At 39.0% G+C, this 23,099-nt stretch overlaps 2 protein-coding genes across 2 annotated transcripts in view; both read right to left on the reverse strand.

Annotated features, from left to right (window-relative positions):
* The window catches only part of LOC105935185 (complement receptor type 1), a 132,585-nt gene that overhangs the window by 23,301 nt on the left and 86,185 nt on the right, over positions 1–23,099 (reverse strand). Inside the window, exons 18-23 of the mRNA XM_036141486.1 lie at positions 22,351–22,427; positions 22,091–22,261; positions 21,821–22,000; positions 20,680–20,745; positions 19,571–19,666; positions 16,898–16,939 (exon numbers count right to left, since the gene is read on the reverse strand). Of these exons, the coding sequence (XP_035997379.1) occupies positions 16,898–16,939; positions 19,571–19,666; positions 20,680–20,745; positions 21,821–22,000; positions 22,091–22,261; positions 22,351–22,427 (632 nt within the window). The remainder of the gene's footprint in view (positions 1–16,897; positions 16,940–19,570; positions 19,667–20,679; positions 20,746–21,820; positions 22,001–22,090; positions 22,262–22,350; positions 22,428–23,099) is intronic.
* Positions 4,830–7,841, reverse strand: LOC105935211 (tubulin alpha-1C chain). Its single transcript, XM_012875506.3, has 4 exons — positions 7,706–7,841; positions 6,878–7,100; positions 6,638–6,786; positions 4,830–5,874 (listed from the first exon to the last, which is right to left on the reverse strand). Exons 1-4 carry the CDS (start codon positions 7,706–7,708, stop codon positions 4,900–4,902), a joined length of 1,350 nt encoding a protein of 449 aa, XP_012730960.1. The 5' UTR covers positions 7,709–7,841; the 3' UTR covers positions 4,830–4,899.

Raw genomic sequence — 23,099 nt, forward strand, 5'->3', positions numbered from 1 at the left:
GAGGAAAAATAAATAAAAAGAGAGACAAGCAAGCGTTAATAAGAAAGAGGTTTAACCAAAACGATCAGCCATCAAGGTCTAAATGTTGTTACACCCGAAAAACGACTGACACATAGCCCCATGTTTGACTAAAAAGTCAGCGGAGACCAAAGCCTGTTAATTTTATTTAAATGCTTGTGTTTATTGTTTATTTATTTGGATCCCCATTAGCTGTCAGTAATTTGACAGCTACTCTTCCTGGGGTCCTTTTAAAATTATACAGACACACCAAACATATCAAATGATCATATCATAAGAACAACTATACATTTCAACTTACAACTATACATTTCAACTTAAAAAAAGTAAGTATCTCATGTTATAAAGAAACACGTCTCTGAAACAGAAACTCCTCCTTTTATCATCAGCAAGTCAACTAAACCGACAAACGAGGCTAACAAAGCCTTGATAAATTAAGATTTCCCCGTGGTTTTCAGCTGAAACGTAGGGAAATACTGCAAACAGCGACATGCAGGAAAAAAAAGCCAACAAATTACGTAATATGTTGTTTATCGTCTCGATTACAAAACATGGTGGGCGTTAATGCGTCGCTTAAACAGCGGCTTAGATTAATCCTAAATTGACTTAAATCTTATTAGAATGCATGCCGAAGTCACCAAGATGGTCAGAACTATATGAAAAAAAAATTCTCCAGACTTTGTTATAAAAGTCTGACTTTGTTATAAAAGATAAAACATTTATATTCGATAAAAATCGCACCAGGTTCGGCTAGCTAGCTGACAGAATTACACATTACTGAAAAAATATTTTTTTTTTAATTATAATTATCGTTATTTATTCGTTCATGTGTTGACGCACACATATAAAATTTAGATGACGTTACTTACCGATATAAAGCTACTTCTTCTTTGCTTTTATTGGCGGATTGCAAACAATTCACAGATGCATACCGCCACCTACTGTACAAGAGTGTTTAGCTTTTAAGACTCCATCTACTATATTCTATTTTTTTTAAATTTGTATTAGGTAAAAATAAAAACAATGCTTTATTAACTACCTTAATTTCCTCCATATCCTCGTATGTCCCTAAAATTACTTTAATACTCAATTCTCTCCCTTTTTCTCTAATTACTTCCCTCATATGCTCTCTTTCAGTTGCATATTTATAGCAATTCACCAAAACATGATCCACATATTCTTTTCCTTCACCACCCTATATCATTATTCCTCTTCCCTAGTATAAACCAAAACTCATTTAAGTAGGTATGACCAGCTCTTAATCTAGTAAAAATTATCTCTTCCCTTCTGCTTTTTTCTCCATAGTTTTCAAATATAACTGATTCTTGAACTCTATGCAGTCTTCTTCCTTTCTCATCTTCATTCCATATTTTTGCCATCTTTCTGTTTCTTTTGTTTTAATTATTGATTTACCTTCCCATTTCCCATATGGAATCTGAACCGTAATCTGCTTTCCCATAGCGTTTTTACCTAGTCTATATGATGCTTATATGCTATATCTACAACAGAACTGAATGTCTATTCCACACTGAGGAATTTCTAAGGCAAGGTCTTCCCTATGGTTTCCTTTTGAGTGAACAACACAATTATCATACCCCCAAGATATTGTATTAATATAACCATAGCAAAAAAGTTATGAAATAGAAAATAAAAGAAGATTCATCAATCATTAATTACATCAAAATAGAAGGAGGCTACATTATCATAGAGAGCTGATAACGTAGTTTATTATTAATATTATTATTATTATTATTATTATTTGGCTTTTTGTAACACCAACATATGAAGTTCTTTTTGAAAAATAGCCCACAGTGGTTTAGATTTGGCATACCTACATTTATGAATATAATACTTTAGATTCTAAAATTTCATTGTTGTTCTAAAGTTTAGAACAAAAATCATATTATTAGCAAGAAATCCAACATCTTTATTTTCAAAGATACAGGAAGATATTCTGGAGGGAAAAGTCAATAATAATAATAACAATAATAATAATAATAATAATAATAATAATAATAAATGTGGTGAGGAAGGCATGTATGTATGTAAATTTTGCATTTCAGATCAGCAGTCAACACAATCATCCCCTAGCCTCAGCACCAGCTCCTCCCAGGGCTGGGTGCTGCTCTTCACTCTGGTGACCCAGGACCGCCGTGCCAGGTTCAGTACGAACCACATCATTAAATATGTGGTGGAGGGCCTTATCAGGAAATGTTGCAAAACACAGGCAGCAACGGTTAGCGTGCAGATTCATCAGCGCCTAATTTTCGACAAAGCAAAATTAGAATCTATTATTAGATACGGCATAACCAGATGGTTTAAAAATCTAACAGTTAAATCCATGTCAGATAAATACTAAAAAAAAAAAAGAATGAGTTTTACCCTTTCCCTGATTTTTTTTTTGTTGTTATACATTGTGTCAACAAAAAAAAAAAAAGCTGAGTAAATCCTTTGGACGGATTCTTCTCTGTTGGAATTTTTCGTCTCTTCTCCAAGAGATTTCTTCAGTCTGAGTTAAAGGTAAACTCGGGTTAAACTTGTACCTCTTCAGACAGAAGAAGTGTATTGGAGAAAAGATGAAATGTTTCAACAAAGAAAAACCTGTCCAGAGGATCTACTGGAAAAAAAAAAAAGCTTTTCCTACCTTGATTATTGAGATGCAGGAAGTTTGTAGGAAACGGTTCTACTTCCCAAGTTTTTTACCAGGATAAGAAAAAATATATTTATATAGAAAAAGTAGCAACGTTTCTTTGTTTGTTTAATAATCTGTAAAGTCAACTAAGTTCCCTAATGTGTTTTCTACCTGCTTTAACTCTAGACGAAGAGAAGTAGTGATTTTAATCCACAAAAATTAATATGAGACAAAATTATAGATCCTGAATGTTGATTCGTAATAGAAATATCTGTTATGTTAACAAAAGTTATGTATTGTCAGTATATATGGCCCAAATGTTGATGACCCCTCAATCTTTCACAAACTATTTCATTCATCTGGATGTCTCTATTTTTAGGAGGGGACTTTCACTTTGGTTTAAATGAAGAAATAGACAGGTTGAATACAACAGGGACTCAGCACCGTTGGCAATCATTAAATGCAGTCAAACAATACATGAGTGATTATGGTCTTTGCCATGCATGGCGATCTCTTCATCCTAACAGTAAGGTAAATACTTTCTTTTCAAATGTCCATCATTCCTACTCTTGTTTGGACCGTTTCTTAATCAGCAGCTTGCTGCTGTTTCAGACGCTGTAATACATCCTATTGGTGTCAGTGATCCTGCTCCTGTTTCTTTAACCTTAATAAATTGTTAGGATATCAACGAGGTCAAGTGGAACGAGCTGTTTATCCCAGAACTGCATGGCGCACTTAGATGGCACTGACCCAAAGATTGGCACATATCTATCAGATACCACCCCGGAGGTGACACAGCTTCCCTGCTGATGTCACAGTTTGGATGTGTACCGCCCTTGTATGGGTGTGTCCCGAGATCCCTTTATAATGTTTGTGTGATGAGTAATCAAGGCTTCCTGCCGATCAGGGGCCCATCAGCGTTGGTGTGACTGTAACCATTTCTCTGTCTTTACGTAGATAAAATATAACTAAAAGCATACTTGTCTGTTTTATGCGTCCTACATTCAAGGTAATAAGTGGGGGTCGCCTGACTGGGTAAAACGAGCTGGGTCCACCGAGGGTGCTTCACCGTAGACGGGACACGGTGAAACAAAATAAAAAAGTAACCCCACAAAACAAAAGCTGGAGATCCAATACATTGTTGCTTAAAGATGAAGAATTTATCCAAGATTTTAAAATACAGTGGGCTCCATATTTGGACTACAATTGTCTACCAGGGACATCAGCATCTATCCTCTGGGAGGCAGGGAAAGCAGTCCCTAAAATAATTTAATTCTCATCTCATAAAAAGAAAAGACAGACAACAAAAAGATTTAAGTATTAGAAGCCACCCAGGGAGAAGGGAAAACTGGGTAAAATCCATAAAGACAAAATTAGAATATATTGGAAAGAAAAATACATTTTAGTACAAAGACTTTGATTACAAGATTTTAAACATGGCAGTAAGTGGATCATGGCAGTTACAGCTGATTTCTGAACAGGCTTTTTACCCGACTGCTTAAAAGAAAGCAAAATCAGTGGTATTTCACTACATGGACCCAAACACAGTACATGCTTTGAAATGAACGGATCGCAGGGGCACATGGCCAATTGTGTGTTCTACCCGAGAACTGTGAGCTGGTGTTAGAATAGAAATATTTAACAAATAAATGTTTTTTTGTCCCCCAGTTGGTGGCTAAGAAAGTAGGCAGATGTAAGCATTAAGGTGCACACAGGACAAATCTGTTCTGTTGATACACGTCTGTGCAGCTTCTTTCTCAAATTACATTAGTTTCATTAATTACTGGACACTTTCCAAAAATCACTTTTACATCTAGGGGTCATTAGGCTAAATGTCTGAAGAAAGCTTTGGGAATTTCGTCTCCATTTGAGTTAATTTACTGATCAGCACATTTTGGCTCAAGTCGTCTTTGTGCACTAAAGACTTTGCAGCCCACAGCAGTACATTCATTGTCATGGGCCACCAGGAAGTCATAACGTCCATGGTTTTAGATAATTGTGTAGCATGTATAAAGTTTAAAATTCTTTGTTTCACTATACTGCCCTCAAGTGGTGAAATAAGATGCATTTTACCTTGCAGAGTTACTGTATTGACCTCATAATTGGATCCAACAGTGCCGTTTTGCAACACTCTGAATTTTAACTAAATTACCTTCCACAAAAAACCTCAAGGACCCTTGTTGCTGCCACAAATCTTTATTTGATACACAAACAAAAAAATTAAACACTCCAGACAGGTACTTTCCTGTTCAATATTCTTCTCCTTCATCCTCCTCTGCCAAGCTATCAGCCCCCACCTCCTCGTAATCCTTCTCCAGAGCCGCCATGTCCTCCCTGGCCTCGGAGAACTCCCCTTCCTCCATCCCCTCGCCCACATACCAGTGCACGAAGGCCCTCTTGGCGTACATCAGGTCAAACTTGTGGTCCAGCCTGGCCCAGGCCTCTGCGATGGCGGTGGTGTTGCTCAGCATGCACACGGCCCTCTGGACCTTAGCGAGGTCTCCGCCGGGGACCACCGTGGGCGGCTGGTAGTTGATGCCCACCTTGAAGCCGGTGGGACACCAGTCCACGAACTGGATGGAGCGCTTGGTCTTGATGGTGGCGATGGCGGCGTTGACGTCCTTGGGCACCACGTCGCCGCGGTACAGAAGGCAGCAGGCCATGTACTTGCCGTGGCGGGGGTCACACTTCACCATCTGATTGGCCGGCTCGAAGCAGGCGTTCGTGATCTCGGCCACCGAGAGCTGCTCGTGGTACGCCTTCTCTGCGGAGATGACCGGGGCGTAGGTGGCCAGAGGGAAGTGGATGCGGGGGTATGGCACCAAGTTGGTCTGGAACTCCGTCAGGTCGACATTCAGGGCTCCGTCGAAACGCAGGGAGGCAGTGATGGAGGACACGATCTGGCTGATCAGCCTGTTCAGGTTGGTGTAGGTGGGCCGCTCGATGTCCAGGTTCCTGCGGCAGATGTCGTAGATGGCCTCGTTGTCCACCATGAAGGCGCAGTCGGAGTGCTCCAGGGTGGTGTGGGTGGTCAGGATGGAGTTGTAGGGCTCCACCACCGCGGTGGACACCTGAGGAGCAGGGTAGATGGAGAACTCCAGCTTGGACTTCTTGCCGTAGTCCACAGAGAGACGCTCCATCAGCAGGGAGGTGAAACCGGAACCGGTTCCTCCACCGAAGCTGTGGAAGACCAGGAAGCCCTGCAGGCCTGTGCACTGGTCAGCCTGGAGTAACAGAAATGAAAACCAAATGTGAGATATTGCTGTATAAGGTATGGTGCTTTCAAAGGCATTCATGCTCTTTGGTTTGTATTCAACCCTGAGTTCCTAACTATTGTAGAGAAACCTCTTCCTGTAATCACAGCTACAAATCAGTTGGGTATATTTGTCTACCAGCTTTGAACATCTTTGCAAAATACCTAAAGGTAGCTCAGATTGGAAGAGGAGTGTCAATGTCAATTTTCTAATTTTAGTGCAGATTCTCAATCAGATTCTGGGTCTTTGACTCCATTTCAACACCCACACATGCTCTGATATGACCCATCCCACTGTAGCTGTGGCTACATGGTTCAGTCTCAAGTCTTTTACAACTTCATGCGTTTATGCTGGAGAAAAAAAAAACTGCCACCTTCAAATCCCACTCTGGGGATTTTGTGGTCAGGGCCAAAATGTGTTTTTGTGGTCATCCTGACCAAAGGGTTCTCCCACCTGAGGAGTGGAACTCTGCAGCTCCTCTAGAGTTACCACAAGCCTTGTGCTTGCTTCTCTGATTAATGCTTTCCTTGTTTGACCTCTCAGTTTTGCATTGGATTTGATTTCACTGTGTCAAAGTAAAAGTGTCTGAAAACAAATGGATGCCACACTTTTCAAGCCACTTCATGCCAGCATGTTACATAAAATCTTTTAACTAAAGCATATTTAATAAATTAAGTAAAGTTCAAAGGGTATGAGGACTTTGGCAAGGACCTGTGTTTAAAGGTTCACCCACCAGTTTGCGGATCCTGTCCAACACCAGGTCAATGACCTCCTTGCCGATGGTGTAGTGTCCACGGGCGTAGTTGTTGGCAGCGTCTTCCTTCCCAGTGATCAGCTGCTCAGGGTGGAACAGCTGGCGGTACGTCCCAGTGCGGACCTCATCTGGAGAGAGGTTTACATTTTTTTTCTACGGGTGACCAGTCAACTATGACTCAGTTATCTTTAATTTAAAAAAAAAACTACAGTAGCTCACCGATGACAGAGGGCTCCAAGTCCACAAACACGGCTCTGGGGACGTGCTTCCCAGCTCCGGTCTCGCTGAAGAAGGTGTTGAAGGAATCGTCTCCTCCGCCGATCGTCTTGTCGCTGGGCATCTGCCCGTCCGGCTGGATGCCATGCTCCAGGCAGTACAGCTCCCAGCAGGCGTTTCCGATCTGGACCCCAGCCTGACCGACGTGTACAGAAATGCACTCACGCTGCAAGGAGAGACCAGAGAGACAGTTGAGACATTTTTGTCTAAGCTGAAAGCTCCTTCCCATCCCCACTCAGTTCAAGGTTGTAAGGGAGATTGTGCAGACTGCTCCTCACTTGGCAGAAAAAAAAAAAAAAAAAAAAAAAAAAAAAAAAAAAAAAAAAAAAAAAAAAAAAAAAACTACAAGATAAGTGGTTTACTTTTTGCTGGGTGGTGGAACAAAACGCAGCGGATTATATGGTTCAATGCGAAAGTTGAGCTGCCAGTTCAACCGTGAAGCTTTGTTTAAAGAGGCAGAGGCTGGTTTTAGCAGAGGCCTCTTCAAAAAAGGCACTGAAACAGAGGAATGCGTCACACGCGGCTGGTCAAGGGGGAAAAGGTCAGAGAACAACCGGAAACACCATGACTCAACCTGAATATAGGCTGAGGCCTGCAGACTTCAATTAATATCCTGCCTCCTTTAGAGTCATTAATCAACGAGCAACAGGTAACAGCTTCATCTTCACGTACCGAAGTTTGACTTCTGTCACGCTCGACTGAAATTACTAAAAAAAGAAAAAACAGCATAAAACACAAGTGGACTACGACGTTACACTTTTAAAAACTCACCATGTTTCAAAGAAGTGATGAGAAAATTGACAAATACTTTTTTTTCTTCTTTTTTTTGTTGTCAAACAGCAGTTTTCTCCCACGGCGAGACCGTTAGGCGTCTGTTGGAAGAGGAAACTGATGAACTGCAGAGCAAGAAGCCGACCAGGCGGTGATATTTATACCGAACCGCCCCAAAGGCAGGGGTTTGATCTCATTGGTTGGATGTCACGTGACGGTGGTTCTTATTGGTTGGATTTAAATGACGTTTTACGCTCCGGAAATCAGACGTGTTCAAGAAACATGGCTTAAATCTCTTTATTACTACTATTATTATTTTTACTATTATTATTATTTTCATTTATGATTGTTATATTTATTCAAACCTCTGGCGATTGTTCATTGAAAGTTGTGCTTATCTCCTTTTGTATATGATAAAGAATATTCTAATAAAGATTATTAAAAAAAAAACATGGCTTAAATCAGAATTAGAATTAGTTGTTAAAGGGTGTGATTGCATCCGTAGAGATAGAGGAGAGGGTAGTAGAGGAGGATGTATAATATTTATAAAACATGGAATGCAATATAGAGCTTTTATATCTTAGATTTGTGTCTGCGTATCATGTGTCCTACTCTGAGTCGGTGTCTCACCAAAAATTTCATCATGGTTACATAAATATATGGGTTTTTTTTCAATATATGTAAGGTATACAAACACATCAGTATACTAACATAACACAACAAAGGACAAATCACTCCTCATTCCAAAAAAAACAAAAGTCAGTATACAAGGTCAATACAAATAATTCCATTAAGTACTTGGTGTGAGAGATGTACCAATATATCTTAATATAGCTGTAAATTTTTAAAAAAGATTTTTTGTCGTTTTCTGAGACAATAAGCATATTTTTTCCAGAGGGATGTGACTGATCATCTCAACAGACCACCTGCCAATGGAAAGAGGGGAGTCAGATTTCCTTAACGCTGCAATGGACTTCTTAGCTACACATAGAGCAACTTCAATGAATTTGAGTTGTGAATTGTTTAGAAAACGACGTATACTTGTAAAGTTCCCCAGTTAACAAAGTTCAGGATCCACTGGAACATTAATTCCAGTAATCCTGGTTAAAATTGAGCAGAGATCAAGCCAGAATGGCCTAACGTTCACACACAGCCAGGTACAATGTAAAAAGGAACCGATCTCAGTGTCACACCTGAAGCATATTTCTGACAGGTTATTTAAATTAATGTACATTTTCTGCGGTAGAAAACTACAGTTAATCAATCTATCCTGTGAGTTGATAATAGTTGACAGGCTGTTTTGACATATTCTGTCCAAATTTGTTCATCAATTTTAACGTTGAGGTCTGACTCCGATTTAATTCTAGACTTGTGCAAACCTGGTTTTGGGCCTTCATCCAACAACAGGCGTTGCATTTTAGAAATAAATGTATGTGTGTTCCCAACATAAAGAAACTTTTCAACATCATTCATGACAGACAGACTAATTTCATGACCCAAACTAGCTCTCAAAAAGGATCTTATTTGGAGATAACAGAAAAAGGTTTGATTAGGCAAGTTATATTTCCTCTTCAGGTTCAGGTTCAAATGACATGAATTGTCCTTTATCGAAGCAATCCTCCAAGGGTTTGATTTTCTTATGGTGCCATATGTCCAGAATCTTATCAAGAGACATGGGTATGAGTTCTTTGTCCTTTAAAGGTGGTCTAGGTGACAGCCCCACCTGCAATCCAAGACTTTTGTGAACCTCATACCAAATTTTTATCAGATGCCTCAATATATGGTTATCTGTCATGTTGTTTACAGTCAAATGATGCTTATAAATAAAGTCACGGTGGACCCCTTCTTCCAGAGGATGCAGTCCAATTTGTCTCTGCCCTCAAAAAAATTATGAGGTGAACCTCATTTGTGCTGCCAAATAGTAGTTTTTAAACTTTGGTAGTCGAAGTCCCCCTAAGCCACAATCCCATGTTAGCTTTATCTTGGATATCCGGGGTACCTTACAGTTTCACAATTGTCTGACATGCCCATTGAGAGCTTTGAAGGACTGTGGCAATGGAATGGGCAGGGAGTGAAACAAATTTTGCAACCTCGGTTGTATATTAATTTTTATACAATTAAGTCTTCCCATCAAGGTGAGAGGCAAGCCCACCCATCTACATAAATCATCCTCAATCGTACAGAGCAATGGATGGTAATTCAATTTGTACATATACCCAAATGTGTTTTATAGCATCCATAGGCTGCTTAAATGAACTTGTGCACTGGAGGTTGGAGTGATCAAATTGGTGGTAAAAATAATGTAGCTTTTTTCCAGGTTCACCTTATAGCCCGAAACACCACTATAAGAATTTCTAAGGGTGTGTAATTTGAAAAGAGAGTTACTAGGGTCGACAATAAAGACTCTTGATTCTGATTCTTGAAGCAGAGATGCATCTAAAAGTTGCAGGACAGCGGCCCTTGAGGACTGGAGTTTGAGACCGCCGTTTTAAACATAAGTCCCTGGTTGCATCTGAAATGTTGTAATTATAACTCCTAGCTCCTGTTCCTGGATGGTTTCTGGGGCCTCTTTGCATAGCCTACACCTGAGATCTTGCCTGGTACAGTAGATCTGGGCCTCTATTCCTCCAGGCCTGCTCCTGTGCTGCCATGATCAGTGCTTCAGTGCTGTCTTTCAGCCCAGCTCCCTCTGGCCATTGGTAGAAGTTGGTCATATCGGCCACTTCACCTATCTGCCGGTGGTACATCCCATGAAGAGGACACACAAAGAAAAAACCCTGACCACATATTTAGTGGGTGTAATGTACATAATTTTTCAGCAGGCCCGCTTTTCTGTATTATAATAATTAAGAGAAAACTGCTAAAAAAAAAAAAAAACACTTGGACTTGCAGTATTGAGGGTCAGTTTTATGCCTAAAACAAATAGCAGGATCATGTCTGGATTCCTTGAGTAAAACTATTGATAACATTTAGATTATCTTTTTCTCTCTGGCTGCTGGAAAACATTTTAGTTTTTGAGAGAATTAACAAAACCCTGAAGAACTAGTGATCAAGACCGCTAAAAAAGATTAAATTTGAATCCTTGACAGAAAAAGAGACAAATAAGGGATAGTTAAATGCTGCTGTAACTTTTTTAAATGCATGGATATTTTGAATTCTTGTCCACTAACATTCTCGGTTTTGAAAGCTCACTTATATTTTGTTGCCTCTGATTTGTGTTTGACTACCTACTGCTTTCAGTGTTAACACACATACTGCCACTATCCCTGTAAAGAGTTAGATGTAAACAAATGAGTTATAGTTAAAAAAAAAAAAAGTTTGACACATTTGATCATTTATGTAGAAAATGAACGTAAATTTACTTGATCATAAAAGAAAAAAAAAACTATCGAGTAGTGCCTTTTCCCTGAAAATAACTTTTTGTTATAGATTGTATATAAAAAAAATTGAGTTGGCCCTCTGGACAGGTTGTTCTTTGCTGAAATGTTTTGTCTTTTCTCCCAGAGACTTCTTCGGTCTACATGAGTTAAAGGTAAACTCAGGTTAAACCTGCAACTCCTCAGACTTAAGAAGTCTCTTGGAGAAAAGATGAAACGTTTAAAATAAATAAATAAATAAATTGTCCAGAGGATCTACTCAAAAAGAAGATTTCTACCTTGATTATTGAGATACATCAGGATGTTTGCAAGAAACGTTTCCACTTTCAATTTTTTTTTCACCAGGATAAGAAAATTTAATTTTTAAAGGTTGTTCTCTTCTTAAAAAAGATTTCTTCTGTTTATGCTTCCTTATCACACTTAAACAATTAAGATTATCAAGCTCATTTTAATGAGCGGAAGACAGCCTGAGTAATCAGAAAAGGCTGTTTTATATGAGTTCATGTATCAAAGAGAAAATAGCTATCCAGATATACGTGGGGAGACGAACAACTGCCCCCCTTAAATTGATAATCCATTCATGAAATAACAGCGCAGAATAAACACACTACAAGCTTTTTTTGTGTGTGCTTTCTTTTAATTACAAAAGTTCTACAGTTTGATCATTGGCTCCACACAATACAAAATCTACCATTATTATTTTAATAAATAGCTAGTGCAAACCTCTTTCAGATTACCTTCACTACAAATCTTCATGATGATGGGAAATACTTAGAGCCTGATTCTAAAACAAATCACATGTGCTGACCAAATACGACAAACATGAAGGAAACTGAAATTTCCTGTTAACAACCTGATTTGTCGTTATACTGAGGCAAAACACAAAATCTAAAAAAAAAAAAAAAAAAATAATACAAGGTGAAAGGGTTTAATATTATTATTATAAACACGATTTAAACCCTTAAAGCGTAACTCACCCCCAAATCAACTTCTCCCCCCCTATAAACTGTTAATATGGTTCTCTTATAGTACTGTCTACATCTACAGGTCATTTAAATAAATTAGATCATACTTGTTGAAATCCTAATTTTGTGCCTAAATTTGTCAGTGTGGCATCCTCCTATAGGGTTAAACCGTGGTCTTGCATTGAATTTCAAATTAACATTGGTGGCTATGACGTAATTCTGAGACTGGGACGTCTGCAGCTCTGCCGCTGTGGGGTATAAAAGCAGCTGTTAAATAATAAAACAAAAACAAAGCTCCATCTTGTGCCTCCATAACGAGCATTGTTGCACACTTCATATCCTCTAGCGACTTTTTATCTTCAAAAAAGCGACTAGAAACAAATCTACCTGCCTTTTTTTATGTGTTACTGGCGAATTACATCCTCCATGGATTAAAAAGCGGGACATAAATATGATAATAAATAACTGGATTGGTCATGTCCTCCATTGCCTCTGCAGCATCGGGTTTGGGCATCGCTCAGTCATCACCTTGGGTCAGCAGCTCAAACTGATAAGGCTCTGACCCACTGGGCTCCACAAGCCTCCATCAGCCTCCGGGGAGGAGGGGGTGAGGAATCCTCCGCCTCAAAGGACCGAACCATGCCGTAACTACCTCTCCGTCTGGGGGCGGGATTTTGCTTTTACATGGGGGTGAGTTACACCTTAAAGGCTAGTTTGTATGAACTCAAAAAACACCAAGATTGGCTTCCTTCATCGAGGCATACACGATACGCCTTTTGTTAGGCACTAATTTCAGAACCATTTGAAAGAAACTACAGTTTAGTTTGTAAATAGAAACTTTAAGGCTGAGTGGTTTAAACCATCAGGGGTCTTTTTTCTACAACTACAAAAGCTCCTGTTAAGTTTACAGTTACACTTTACAGTTGATTTCTCCATGGAGGTCAAAACATTCTGTGTAGGCATAATGTTAGTGAACTTAGTATTAAAAGAGCAGAATTTGAAGCATCAGCTGCGCTCAAGTGCAAACATTGCAGATCAACGTACGGTTTAATAATGCGCAGACAAGCGAAACAGGAAAAAATAAGGGGATATGAGCATCCTGTCAAAGCTATACATTTCAATCCGCTAAACAGACAAGCTGCTTGAAGCATCCAGCAAGAATGAATGTAATCTGCATTGCAGACTGGCTGCCCTGCGGAGCCGGCATCCAGACGGTGTTTTTTTTTGGAAGCATGTACTTTCTCCGAGTGGTCCTTCTTCTCAAGACAACGCTTTTACATACAGCAGTTTTGGACCAACAGGACCACGGTGTTTACTAAAGACAAATGAAACAGAGAACAGTAATCAAACACCACAAAGTACTTGTCCTGACAATTAAGACCTGTAATATAGGAAGACAATGAGCTGAATGAGTGAAGAAAGTCTTCCAGCAGGATAGGTTGCTGCCAAAGAAGAGATCCAAGACAGAAAGAAAGGGAAGAGAGTTAAGTAAAAAGCAAGAACACAAACAGCCACAGGAATAAACTCTGATGTTTTTACAGTACATTGTATTCAGTATTCTGTGATGGTAGTGCAGTAAAAAACACCTTACCAGAGCTAATCGACTGAGTATCTAATCCAATGAAAAGCATGCAGTACAGCACTCTATGAAGAGTTTTCCTTTTTCAACTTAGCTCTTTTTTTTTCGGATGATGTTTCAGTTAATTAAGATACATCTGTAGACCGTATGACTTCCAGCAGAAAGGAGGAGGCCTGCACAACCTTTGTCTGCTGATTTTAATGATGTGGCTGATCTGTACATTTTACAGGGCATTTGGTAGAAATAATACAAAGAAGAATATCTGCCAAAAAAGGCATCATATTTTTATTAGACATTAGTGTTCTTGGATATTAATTTCCTTACCGAGAGTGCTACATCCTCGCCATCATTTGCCGCCCATTAGATAGGACTGCTCCTCTGAGAGCTGTAACCCACCAATGATTGGTCAACATTTCTGGTTACATGTATATATGACAAGGCAGACCAAGTAACAAGAGCTTATCCTGCTGAGACCTCCTGTGTGCCTGTAATCTGAGGTCCAAACAGGCTAACAGGAATCACCCCCACCACCCAGTGCACCTTTGATCACAAAACACCCCAACAAATAAAGTGCCAACCACAGAGCCATCCATGCACCCCCCACCACCCTACAACAATCCCAGCTGTGTTGCTTTCACAAAATGAAACAAATGTTTATTCACCCTAGTAGGACTGAATCAATCGCAGCACCTTTGGCCAGAATAAATAATCTGGCTAAGGCTCACAGCTGGAGTGTACCGCAGCCTGGTTAAAGTTTAATTATATAAAACTCAGTCCCGTGGCAAAGTTTGAACAGGCACACCCTCAATGTAAAGGTTTACTTGTATTTAATTAAAAATGAATTCTCCAGTTATAATAAAACCCTGCAGTAGGGAAGCAAACACTAAATCAATTTACTGACATCCTTTACAAAGCCTCCCGCAACCTCCAGTTAGGAAGGATGGTAAGCCACAAAACGTCACTACTTCAAAGGCTGGCTATTTGGAGTACTATAACATAAGAATGGGAAATTGAGTGGAAGGAAAAGTTTTAACCAGAGTCAATTCAAGAGTTTGGTGGAGGTTTTAGGAAGCTGTGGACTGAGGCTGCAGCCGGAGCTAAAGGAGCAACAGGGGTTACACCTGTAGCATTCCTTGTGCCGAGCCACTCCCTAAGCCAAAGATGACATCAGAAGGGTCCGACCTGAGGTAAGTTCAAAATAAAACTTTATATTTATTAAAAACTGAGCTCTTCCAGTTTAGAGGAAGAGTGGAGAGGCTCAGAAGCCAAGCTGCTTGAGGTCCAGTAGGAAGTTTCTACAATCAGTGACGATTGTGGGAGCCATGTCATCTGCCTGGGTTGGTCCACTAAAGTCCAAGTCTCAAGTCCAATTTTTTATGCAATCACATACACATACAGCAATATGTATCCGTCTACTGATGAGCTTTATAGTAAAACTAATTTCACTTTCCTGCAGGACCTTGGCACCTGCCCGTAGTGTCAGAATTACCCGTTTTTTTTTTAACTTGAAATCAAATATCCATAAACTCCTTAATTTATAAATGCAGGAAATCACTGTATGTTATGAATCTATAGAATATCTGAGTTAAGCTCAATTACTGAAATAAAAAAAGTTTTCAATAATATTATGATTTATTGAGATGCAATGCATCAGAAGGGGTATTTGACACAGAGAGCTCAGTCTGACCCACAGAGGAGAACCTTCTTCTCCTTTGCTAATAATAGACGCCATACAAAGGTTTCATTATTAAAGTAGGGATGGGTATTGACTTTCAAGAGTAAACATTACAATACTCAAACAGGAAAAAAGGAACTTTGTTGCGTCAAGTGAACATCTTTTTAACTTTGCTTAGTTGCAAGCCTTGCTGCCAAGAGGTGGCGGTAAAGCACTACATTGTCAGTTAACATAATATTGTTGAAAAAGACCGACTGTGCCACCACGAGTCACTACAGCTCTGAGTGTTCAGTAAAATCTGTGGGTTTTGAACTCAGAAACCAGTGTTTTAATCCATAAGCCTCCAACAACGTTTGTTTGGAGCAATTTTGCAAAAATATCAAAAAAGATTAATAGCACAAAATGCCAGGAAAGGCTGTTTATTAACTAAAGCTACCAGGTCAGTAGATGGACATCATCTCCAAGATGATGCAGGGGACAAAATCGGTTTAAAAATGGGAATAATTACCAGTAAATTGTAATGCTATTTCTTCTTGAAATGCCCATCCCTACTTCAAAACGCACAAAACTCCAACATGCAGCAGAAAGAAATCTCAGACAGGAAGCAAAGACACATATTGGTATTGTTAAAGGCCGGGCTGAGGAGAGACAAAATAAGACAGATGAGGAATCCATGAGACAAAATAGTGTTAGTTTGCATTGATTTTTAAAAATTACCATTTCTTTCTGTAGAACCAGACACCAACGATGCAGCTGCTGATAACTATGATAACTGTTTTGATGAGAAAGACATTGAGATGTTTGAACTTGATTACTTTTGTGCATGAGTTTTTCTAAAAGTGTAAAGAATCCCACATTACTGGGCACAGTTGGGTAGGAAATTCCAAAAAAAAAAAAAAAAAAAAAGTTCTACCAGTTTGGAAGAGATGCTCTTAATCTATTTGAAAAGCAAACACTTAATATCATCTTTTAAATTATTTAAGTGCATCTACGACTGAATAAAGAAGCTTTTTATGAGGATAGCAAATAAAAAATAAAAAATAATAAAAAAATATCAGGTCAAAGCTGAATGTTTTATCAGGATCATGTCCAAACCCAAAGTCAATATCTCTAAGAGACAATCAATGTGTGTTTAAGTGTTTTTAGCAATTCAGAGACGTTCTACAGCAGCACACCTATTCCCATGAAAATATATACATACAATTATAGCTTTTTTGTTATCTTAAGTTATATTTTACTCTTTAATAGTATCTCCCAACAGTACTTTTGGTGATTTCTACACAGCTGCTGTGTAAACAAACCTAAAATAAAAATAAAAAGTAAATCAAAAATAAAAAAACAGGGGTACATTTACGTTTTAGGAGCCTAATGCAAAAAAACAAAACAAAACAAAAACAAAAAAACCCAACAGTAAATGGGATAATTCATTAATTATGAAATTATAGGTTATTGTTTTGTTTGTTTGACCCTCAAGAAACTCCATAATCTGTGGTATTACAGCTACGCTGCTCTTCTGATGTCACACTACTTTTGATTAGGCTTCGCATTATCCCCCTTTACTGTAAACACACTGCTCAAGGACCAGGCTAAACTTACCGATCAGAGCAATAATCGCTGGTGAAAGGGAATCCCCGTGGCCTATGGACAGGCAGGAAATAAGAACAAAGACAAGAGAGATTAATTTTAGGTTACGGCTTTTTTTTTACACTTTACAACAGGCAAATCCAGCATTATAACATTTCCTTTTTTATTGCTCGTCTCATTTAGAATTTCTACATTTCTATTTAACCGTATGTACTCTTGTGCGATGGAAGTCAAATCCCTTGCTTGTGTGCTGAAACCTTCCCACTAAAGTGGCTTCTGATTGTTGAAGATGACATGCAGAATTACAGCCATAGGAACACTATTGACATAAAGTGGCTGCTTTTATCACACAGCAAAACGTTGCTGGCTTTTGAATTGTAAAAAAAAGAAAACGGAGGGAACCTTTCAAGACTATATGGATAAAACAGCCAGATGGAAATCCAGGTTGGTGGAAATCCCAAGAAGATAAATACTAAACAAGTTCATGTAAAATAAAAGCGCTCAGGATTCTCATTGTAAACAAAATATACTCTTATCCGCATCACCACTGTCTGCAACCTTCCTTTATAGGGATGGGAATCGAAAACCGGTTCCTGTTCAGAACCGGCTTTGTGTTTTCCAATTCCGTGGCACCGTTTGGCAGCTCGCTTAACGATTCTCTTTTCGATTTCGTCGTGCCTCGGCTCTGAGCAGCACAACGGTAGCACAACGTTTTTTACGCAAGTTACGCCACGTTTTATACGCTAGTTAGTATAAGTTGCGCATAACGTGACCAGGCTTAAAGGCATACTATGCAACATTTTTCAGTTAATTAATGTGTTCCATACCGTTTTGGATGATTAAATGAGTAATTTCAGGTCGAACAAAGGTTTTCTCGGCCGCCCTGGTGGTCTGTGGGGGAAATACCGTACTTGCAATTGCAGGAGCACTCGGCCCGCACCCACAGGCTCAGAATCTCGTGCAAGATTGCGAGAGTCGGTCTTGCTTTACGGCGAGAACTGCTACACGCCCCCTATGAAAGGCATGCTCGTTGCTAGCGAAGTGGCGATATTTGTGCAGTTATCATGGCGGAACCAGCGACAAAACAGCAAAAGCCCATGTCGGAGCAGGCAAAAAAGAGGAAAAGGGCTCTGGACAGAGAGAAGAGTCGTACACGGGTGAACATCCGCCGGTTCGCGCAAAGTTTGTCAACCCCCCACCCCCCCCCGCTCCGCTCATCGGCGCAAAGCTTGTCTCCCCCCCGCTCCGCCGGTCGTCCCAAATTCCTAGGGGAAACACTGCATTGGAATGGTTTTTCTCTCTGTGCATGCTCATACTTTCACTGTGTTAGTCATTGTTTGTACTGCCGTTTTTTAGACTTTTGTATTTGTTGTGTTCGCCTGTCTGCTAAGCTCAAAACAACCGCGCCTGGCTTGACGGAGAAACCAGGAGAACAGCTGAGCATATTTACGACAGTGCACTTTTACTTTCGCCCTCTGGGGGGAGCCTCGCTGGAAAATCAACGGCGGTTGCATAGTATACCTTTAAAGCAAAAAAAAAAAAAAGTGCCGCCCCATCGGGGGAAGCGGTCGAAAGTTTGGCTTCATTTTAAGGAAGAGAACGATGGCAACAAGGTGCTTTGGAATCATTGCAAAATGGCAATTATATCCGCGGGAGGAAATAGATCCAACAGGCAGGAACACCTGCGCACACAACATGGCATACAATTTAACGAATGCCGTGTTTTTGATTCTTACCGGACAGAAGCTAAAGTTACGACCAGCATGGAAGGCAACTCTGGTGGTAAGTAGCTAGTTTTACATCACTGGCTGGTTCCTAGTAAATCATATGCCATTTCTGGAAATAAACCAGTTTCCTACCTCACTTTGGGGTTATTAAGGAAGTGTGCCTTTCTCGTTAATCCAGCCCTTCATTGGTAGCATGTTTAATTAGAACTACTAGTAGCTGGAATTCTTACATGATTCTAGCTATTAAAATGCATGTAACGAAACATGCTACAAAGTTGCTCCGCAGTTCAGGGAGCGAGAGAAAGGTGACGCTCGTTTAATTCAAATTAGGGGGAGATGAGTTTATTTCCCAAAATTGTACAGTAATGCTTTTTTTTTATTAAACGGATGGCTTCTCCATTAGATTTAGATGACTGAGGTTATCTAAAGAGAGATTAATAAGCAACTGTCACAACAAACTTACATTTTCTTGTATTCTAAACAACTCATCTACTGTATTTAGGTTTGTTCTTATATTCCTTTTTTTATTTAACCAATATAAATGTTACTCCAGTTGCACATTTGCTGGGGACATCTTGACCTTGTTAGTTTGTAAGGTCGTGTGATAGTTAAGTAAACAAAGTTGATGCTCAACATCAAACTGTTTGTTATCCTTTTTTCCCCAAATTGGAATCGAAAAGAGAATCGAAAAGGAATCGAATCGTGAAAATCTTTTCAATTCCCAACCCTATTCTTTTAAGAACCAGAAATAAACTTTCAGAAACTTGAGCTGTAGTAGTTTCATCTGGATCACAAGAGCTTCTGACAGATACTGTAGCAGACGGTTCTGGAGAAGATTTAAAGCTACATTATAGCTCCCACACTAACATCCATCCTATCTATATTAAATCCCCAAATAAGAGAGTTCTTATTTGTTTTTTTTCCCCACAAGGAACCTATAAATCATCCCGCTCTATACCTGAGGGTGTTGTTGTGGTGGTGGCAGCAGTACTGCTGACAGTTGTGGTAGTGGCAGTAGTACTGCTGACAGTCGTGGTGGTAGATGTTGGGTTTTCTACGATAACAAAAAGTAATAATAAAAAGAGGACATCAGTGTCACTGTACCAATAATTTCTGACATTTAAAAATAATGATCTAAGCTTAATAGCCCGGAGATCAGCGTGTGAAGCAACGCTTATTGGGCAAAAACAAAACAAAAAACTCAACCTTTAAACTTTAATGTCTTGAAAAAAAATAGGTCCAAATTTTTTTACTGGGTTCTTCCAAACGGAAAGGCCCATCCCACTCCCCCCCCTCAGTAAAACTACCGAGCCTACTCCTCTCTGCCTAGACCCAACAACGAATAAAGCTGCACGTCAGGAACAGGAAGTCAAAGCTCCTCCGCCTTCTCTGCACTGCAAAAAGGGGAAATAAAAGTGAGGGAAATTTTCTTGAAATCAGTGTATTTTTCCTTGATTAAAGCAAGTAAACAAGATTATCTGCCAATGGAATAAGATTTTTGCACTAAAAATAGGAACAATTCATCTCCATCATCTTATTTCAAGTGCAGGATGTCTAATCATCTTATTTTAGGAGTAAAATAGTAATTCCATTGGTAAAAAAAAGTCTTATTAGCTTCTCAAATCAAGGAAAAATACACTAATTTCAAAGAAATTATTGCTTACTTTTAGTTCCCTTTTTGCAGTGTGTTCTGCATTACTGTCGACAATATGGATGAAACAGCCAGATGGAAATCCAGGTTGGTGGAAATCCTAAGAAGATAAATATTAAACAAGTTCACGTAAAATAAAAGCACTCAGGATTCTCATTGTAAATAAAATATACTCTTATCTGCATCACCACTGTCTGCAACCTTCCTGTAAGAACCAAAAATAAACTTTCAGAAACTTGAGCTGTAGTAGTTTTATCTGTTGGATCACAAGAGCTTCTGGTAGAAATGGTTCTGGAGAAGATTTAAAGCTACATTATAGCCCACACTAACATCCATCCTATCTATGTCAAATCCCCAAATAAGAGAGTTCTTTTTTTTTCCCCCACAAGGAACCTATAAATTATCCCGCTTTTTACCTGAGGGTGTTGTTGTAGTGGTGGCAGCAGTACTGCTGACAGTCGTGGTGGTAGATGTTGGGTTTTCTACGATAACAAAAAGTAATAATAAAAAGAGGACATCAGTGTCACTATACCAATAATTTCTGACATTTAAAAATAATGATCTAAGCTTAATAGCCCGGAGATCAGTGTGTGAAGCAACAACTACCTTATTGGGCAAAAACAAAACAAAAAACTCAACTTTTAAACTTTAAAGTCTTGAAAAAAATAGGTCCAATTTTTTTTTACTGGGTTCTTCCAAACAGGGAAAGGCCCATCCCACTCCCCCCCTCAGTAAAACTACCGAGCCTACTCCTCTCTGCCTAGACCCAACAACGAATAAAGCTATACGTCAGGAACAGGAAGTCAAAGCTCCTCCGCCTTCTCTGCACTGCAAAAAGGGGAACTAAAAGTGAGGGAAATTTTCTTGAAATCAGTATATTTTTCCTTGATTAGTCCATGTAAATAAGATTGTCTGCCAATGGAATAAGATTTTTGCACTAAAAATAGGAACATTTAATCTCCATCTTATTTCAAGTGCAAGATGTCTAATCATCTTATTTTAGGAGTAAAAACAGTCATTCTATTGGTAAAAAAAAGTCTTATTTAGCTTCTCAAAACAAGGAAAAATACACTAATTTCAAGAAATTATTGCTTACTTTTAGTTCCCTTTTTGCAGTGTGTTCTGCATTACTGTCGACAAAACATTTCTCATTCACAAATGTAAATTACCCAAGGAATAAAAAAAAGAATTACAAAAACAGTTGTGGTAATTGTTTTTATTTTATACCAATGTAAAGAATTAAATACTTGCAATGATAGGAGCACTAAATTCCGTGAGCAAAAATAAGTGGGCATGCTTTGGGTGATCGTTTTATCCGCAATGGATAAAACGTGCAAAAACCCTAAATTTGTTCTGTTCCATTAAAATGAGCACAATTGGCAGAAATGGCTTCCACCTAATCTCTCCGCACAAAATCGTTTAACAAATGGATAGATTCTGCTATTCAACCTTTTCTTTCATTAAAAAAAACAATATTAGTCATAAAAAATAAAGGGAAAAAAACTTTTTTGCATTAGCCTTTTCTGATGTACTAAATATTTAAAAAGCTTGACTTACTATTGCATTTTGGTAACGATGGGGACCACTGACTGTTTAAGTTGCACGTCACGGTAGACGGTCCTTCCATTGTGTATCCAGGTTTACAGCCGTATGTCACCTTAGCATTGTGTCTGTGTGGAGGCCGAGAACCGCTCTTGTACTGACCATTTTCAATCACAGGATCTTTACACTCAACCCCTTAAAGCAAATGGAAAGAGAAATATTGTTGTAACTACAGCAGTCAGTCATAATTAGGGTATACAACTTGAGACTAAAAACAACACCTACCGACACAGTTTGGAGGGGCAGGGGAGAAATTCCCGTCTTCAGAGCAGGTTAATTCTATTGATCTAATAAGTCCCACGTTATTTCTGCAGGGGTATTGCACAACATCTCTGTAATCATAGAACTCCTTCACTGGACCATTTACAATCCCTCCTTGGATGACACACTTCACCACTGCAAAACAAATTCTTTTATTTTTTTCCTAGACTTGAAACACGTTTCAGCTCATTTCAGTATCTTATAAAATGAGATGAATCACCAACCTTCACAAGTTGGCAGCCTGCTCGACCATCCCTTGACCTCACATCTGACTACTGCTGATCCCCCGACTGGATTATAACTAATTAGTTTGGGGGAAATCAAAAGCAAATACGTTTAATTTAGCAAATTAATTCAACAACGCTGACCGACAAGCAAACAGAATGAACAGTTATTTTGATTTCACAGCAAAAACTTTAACCTGGCAGTTTTCTTCAGGTACATTTTCAGATGCCACAGCAAAATGTATTTCATAATATTGTAAATTTTTACATATTTTTTTAAAAGGGAGAAAATTCAGAAACAGTAAACTAAAAAATGCTGCCACGTATATACAACAACCAAGAAGGTTGATCATCAACTAATCCACAAAACCTAATTTATCATCCACACATTTATAACAACAGATGTTTTGGATGGGGATTTTTTGTAGATCCTAATACTTCCTGCTAAAAAAAATGTAAAAGAATACACAACACACCAGGACAAACAACAGATGCTTTTGGCTTGTTTTACAGATACCAATCATTTATACTTTACAGTCATTGAAATAAAACCGTGCTAAATTCTAACATATTTAAAAAAAGACAAAATGTGGGGCCATGTGTCCAACAGCAGTTATTTACTGAAAAAAAACATAGGATGCATGTTATGTCAAATTTTAATTTATCGAGTTGATGGATGACTTATCAAGCCCCCCCCCCACCCCCTATTTCCGACCCCCTCACCCAGCCCCTCCCTTACCCATATTATA

This window comes from Fundulus heteroclitus, chromosome 1 (genome assembly GCF_011125445.2).
Source record: "Fundulus heteroclitus isolate FHET01 chromosome 1, MU-UCD_Fhet_4.1, whole genome shotgun sequence".
In the NCBI taxonomy this organism is placed as follows: domain Eukaryota; kingdom Metazoa; phylum Chordata; class Actinopteri; order Cyprinodontiformes; family Fundulidae; genus Fundulus; species Fundulus heteroclitus.

Excerpts from the sequence above, each read along its gene's own strand:
- LOC105935211 (XM_012875506.3), bottom strand. Across the intron at positions 6,787-6,877 it reads CTTGGAGCCCTCTGTCATCG|ATGAGGTCCGCACTGGGACG; the intron begins GTGAGCTACTGT and ends ACCTCTCTCCAG. Across the intron at positions 5,875-6,637 it reads TGGACAGGATCCGCAAACTG|GCTGACCAGTGCACAGGCCT; the intron begins GTGGGTGAACCT and ends CTGTTACTCCAG.